Genomic DNA, 4,928 nt, shown 5'->3' with positions numbered 1-4,928 from the left:
GGGTTTGAATACGAAGAGGGAATGGGCGGCAAAACAGGGGATGATATTTAACATTTTGATTGGGTTTCAAGGGTTTAAGGATCTGACCTGTGACTGCAGGATGAACCTTCTCTCTCTTGCTCGCCAACACCGTAATTGTTGGGAGATTGCATCTGAACTCACGACCTCTACTTGCTCAAAGGCATTTAAGGATCTCGCCTCTTACTTTGACGAAGAAGAGAGGCTAGATCCAAAGGTTGAGGTGAAAAATTCAGTTGGGATTAATCTAAAACCTCGTTGATGTAAGATAAGCAAGAGATGACCACAGAGGAGCCGAGGAGGCTGCAAAGTACCATGTGTGCTCTCCTGCAAAACAAAGAGATAACCATGGGGCTCACAGGTGGTTTGCACTCGAAATCACAGACGAACATGGTTCTATGAGAGCCTCCAATGGGCCAATTGCCTATAAGGAGGTGGATGATGCGCTCAGCTAGAAAAAGCTCATGGCTTATGTGGACCAGGAGAAGGAAGCAATACCTTTCACTTTTCACCATTAATGGAAGCTTGGTCCCTTTCCACAGTGAAGAGGGACTTGAACCAGCAAAACTACACTGGGCTCCATGAAAATGGAGACATGCAACCTCTTATACTCTTGGCATAGTCAATGTACCCATTATGGCCCATGCATGCAAATCTTTGAAGGAGCAACAAGGGGCCATTTACCTTAACTAAGTCAAATTTCAATTTAAGGATTTGAAGCACATAAATGAGAAGGCATACGATATAAAGAAAGCAGGCAGCCTCAAAGGCCGAGAGGCCGACCTTGATCTCTCAAGAGAAGCTTGAAATCTCCAAATACATGCCTATTAGGTTCTCTGATTTGAAAATCAGAGAAAATAATGTATGCCACTGTAAAGCATGCCTTCTTTCAGCAGGCAGATGGAGAAATGATCATATTGCTCCATTTTCACTGGCTGTAAGAATTGTTACCGAAATCTGGGAATTTGTCCCTTCTATATTTCTTGAAGATAGTGGTTCTATGTCCTACATTCACCAAAATTGTACAACAAGAGGCAATCTATATGGCCTACATTCACAAAAATTGTGAAATATATTTTGGCTCACTTTTTTAAAGCATATATTTTTTATTTTATCTTTTATTTGGAGTGCCTAGATGATGCGTTTATGAATAATATTTCGAGTCCATCAAACATGTATTTTCTTGGAAAAAGAGCTCCTCAACTAGATTCTATTTCTGTACTTTTGGTTTCTGATATGGCATATCTTCCCTTCCAAAAGGATTCAATGTAATTGTATTATTTTTCTATTTTAATAGAAAATAGGTAGGGGTCATCTTCCCCATTGATTCACCAAAAAAGAATTTGTAAAACACGATATGGATCGTTCACTTATGTAAACATCAATGTGGACCTTCAAGCCTATGCCATTCCGTAACCCTGTGGAGCTGGGCTCATATGATCTTTTTCCTTTTGTTTAACCCTTGATTGGGGTAGATGGCGTGAGGTGTTTCAATATTCCAGTTTTTTTTTCAAAGAAGAAAAAGTAGGTTCTTTAATATTTGTTTATGGGTTTTTATGAGGACCCTGTTTCTATGTGGCTAAACTGGCATATGTAAAAATGTGGGCTTCGTAATAAATTTATTTTTAAGATAGATTTTAAGATTTAATTTTTAAAGATATGTAATCTCAAACGTGGAGATCATGAATATGAAAAAATAAATAAATTTTAAAAAATTAAAAATATTTATGAGCTAGATTTTAAGACTTAATTTTTAAAGACATGTAACCTCTAACACGGAGACCATAAATATGAAAAAAGAAATAAATTTTAAAACTAAAAATAACAATTCTAATAAGAAAATATTTGTCTTATGAGTTTCTTTTGTTTTCAGATGAAACACCTACTTGCATCTCACCTTTACACTTTCTGGACGCATACGTAGAAATGAGATCCAGCCCGGCATGGAACAATTTTCTTTTTTTTAATAATGGAATAGTCTTTTAGAGGCTGCAATCATAAAACATCCATACCAAAGATGGATGTAAATAGGCTGTGCCTGGAAAAAATAAAATAAATCCTAATTTTTATTTATTTAATTATAAAAGTATCATTTTTAATTTTAAAATCCATTTATTTGTACACATTAATGATTATATATTCCTAAAAGCGCATCCCAGTCCTTAGGTCCTTGGGTCTTCCTCTCGTTCCCCGGAGGAGAGAAAAAGAGGTGAGAGAAAGGAGCTGCTGACCCTCCCATTACTCAGACAACTTGGTAAGTTCCTCTCTCTTTCTTTAGCAAAACCAATGGTTTCTCTTTTGATTATGGGTTAAATGGCAGTGATTTTCTGTTCCCTCAAAAATTAGTGTATCTTTTTCTTTTGAACTTTTCAAAGTTGATATCTTTGAGGTGGGGTGCCCTTCAATTTCAAAATCATGGCTTTGGCAAAACCTCAATCTCTCTTTAGACTCTACTGTGTCCTTTGTCGGGCTATTCCTTTTCCTCTTCATTTCTCCACAAAAGCCTTCTCTCTCTGTTCTTCTTCTCCCACAGCTAATACCATAGACATTACTTCTTCTTCTCCTCCTTTCATGGTTAGTTTCCTCGTAGATATTGTTGGGCTTCCAAAGGAATCTGCCATTGCTGCATCTTCCAAACTCCTCCATCTTAAAACTCCTGAGAAGCTTATATCTGTGCTGGACTTCCTCAAGGCCAATGGTTTCCAAGAAACCCATATCCATAATATCATCAGAAAGCGCCCCCTGATCCTCGCAACTGATGTCGACAAAACCCTAAAACCCAAATTCAAATTCTTCCAAGATTTGGGTCTTTCTGGATCTGATCTTGGTGGCTTCCTCTCTAAAAATCCAGGTATTCTTTCATATAGCACGGAGAAAAGGGCTATCCCTAATATAGACTTCATCAAGAAGTACTTGCACAGCAATGAGAATATTTTAAGCGTTCTCAAATGTAATTCAGCTTTTGGGTATGATGTTGATAAGAGAATGCTGCCCAATATAAAGTTCATGGAGAGCCAGGGAGTTGAGGGCTCAAACTTGACGGAGCTTTTATTGAGTAAACCGAGGTTACTCGATCAGAATCCTGGCCGGCTTAAGCAAATCACAGAGAAAGTTAAGGAATTGGGCATTGATCCTGGCTCTAAAATGTATCGTCACGTGTTGGGGATCATGAGTTCGATGAGTAATGGGACTTGGCAAAGGAAGATTGAGTTCTTCAAGACTTTTGGGTGGTCAGAAGAAGATATTCTTACTGCTTTCCGAAAGTTGCCTGTGGTTGTGGCTCTCTCTGTGGAGAAGTTGCAGAAGGCCATGGCTTATTTGGTGAAGGAACTGAAGTTCGATAAGAATTATTTGGTTTTGCATCCTCATCTCTTAACTTTTAGTTTAGAGGGAAGAGTGATCCCTAGGCATAATCTTTTGACAGTGTTGAGGTCAAGAAAGTTGCTTAAGATGGATGTGAGTTTATCAACGGTTTGTTTGCTATCAGAGAAGGTGTTCTTGGAGAGATATGTGTTGAGGTTTGGAGGAGAGTCAGAAAATTTGCTCAAGATTTATAAGGAAAGTAAAGAAAACTCAAGAATTATTGATCAGTTTAGGCATCTATATCAGGCTTCATAACCATTGAATCTTCTTTGGTCGTGCTACTGAAAAGGAAAAAGTTCATATGTCAAATTTTGCTCAATTGCAATGTTCAAATCCATGTTATTTTGGCTTCTGTTTCTCTTTGTTTCTGCATTGTATGATAATATTAGGAGAATACAGAAGGATCCTAACCTCTAGACAGATGCAAAATTCGGTGGTCATGATTTTGCTTTTGTTCATTTCCTGTTACATACAAACTTGGAAATTTTTTTGTAACATTTTGAAATTGTATCATTGTCATCCGAGCCTTATCCCAATTATTTGGGGTCGGTAACATTTTGGAATAGTATTTAACTTTCAATTCAATTGTGCCGATGACTATTCGTCTTTCTGTTTTTGTGCTCAACAGTTAGTGCCCTCAGGAATTTCAGTGTCTTATGATATTTTAGATTCTTGTTTTTTTTCTTGGTTTCCTGTTTCTCCTTCTTTTCTCCACTACTCAATGTAGATCATGTAATGAAAAAGTATATTATAATTCGTACGAGTACCATGTTGGGTACTCATATCGAACATTGAGTGCCCTTACCTCTCCATGGATTGGCAGATGATGGGTTGTTTCTGCTTTTAAGGCCGCCCACATTTTAAATAGGGAACAGTTACTCTTCTCCAGTGTCCTACGATAAGTATGGGCAGTGGATGCGGGATATGAGCACCCAATACTATGCGCCTGAACACTTATAGCATATGTTCCCATTGTAATGTGGAAGGCTGCAAAGTGCTAACCTTTGGACTAATGCAAATCTAGCTGGTACTGCTTTTACTTTTATTATTCCTTGTACTGTACTCAACTTGGTTGGGAATTTGTATGTTAATTTGAATCAATAGCGTTTGGGATTTTTCCTTTGTTTTTGTACTATGAATTTGAGCCAGTGATGTATCCCCTGCCAGTAACCATCCAGATAAGAGAGTAAATGATTATGTTCTTTAACATCTGTAGTTTTTTGCAGAACTCAAAGATAGGGATGTGGTGTAAATTTTAAATTTGATCTATGAGTTGTCCACAATGATGAAAAACCTATTGTTGTTACCCTGATCAATTGTAGAAGTGCGGCCCCCGAACCAATTACTTTTCCAGCATTATAATATGAGCTTTAGAATATAAGGAGAGCAGTGAATTTACTGTACTAATAAACAGATCACCCCAACCATCAAATTTCAACTGTGGAAAAGGCTTTCCCATAACATAATCGAATAAATGTGGTATATATGGTACGAGGCTGCACTTATTGCAATTATAAAGACCATTATAACGAGGAAAGGGGCTGGGG

At 37.6% G+C, this 4,928-nt stretch overlaps 1 protein-coding gene across 2 annotated transcripts; it reads left to right on the top strand.

Moving 5' to 3' along the window:
* The first annotated feature begins 2,156 nt into the window (after positions 1-2,156).
* On the top strand, positions 2,157-3,966 carry LOC18422288 (transcription termination factor MTERF15, mitochondrial-like). 2 transcript variants are annotated; one of them, XM_088865610.1, is made up of 2 exons: positions 2,157-2,272; positions 2,870-3,966. In XM_088865610.1, exon 2 carries the CDS (start codon positions 3,004-3,006, stop codon positions 3,634-3,636), a length of 633 nt encoding a protein of 210 aa, XP_088721736.1. In that variant the 5' UTR covers positions 2,157-2,272; positions 2,870-3,003; the 3' UTR covers positions 3,637-3,966. The 2 variants fall into 2 exon arrangements, with proteins under 2 accessions (XP_088721736.1, XP_088721735.1); XM_088865609.1 differs by lacking the exon at positions 2,157-2,272 and having other exon boundaries at positions 2,283-3,966.
* Positions 3,967-4,928: the final 962 nt, after the last annotated feature.

Source organism: Amborella trichopoda, chromosome 4, assembly GCF_054954075.1.
Source record: "Amborella trichopoda isolate Santa Cruz 75 chromosome 4, AtrichopodaSantaCruz75HAP2 v2.0, whole genome shotgun sequence".
Taxonomy (NCBI): domain Eukaryota; kingdom Viridiplantae; phylum Streptophyta; class Magnoliopsida; order Amborellales; family Amborellaceae; genus Amborella; species Amborella trichopoda.
Note: the sequence above shows the minus strand (reverse complement) of the source record. Positions and strands in the feature narration are given on the sequence as shown.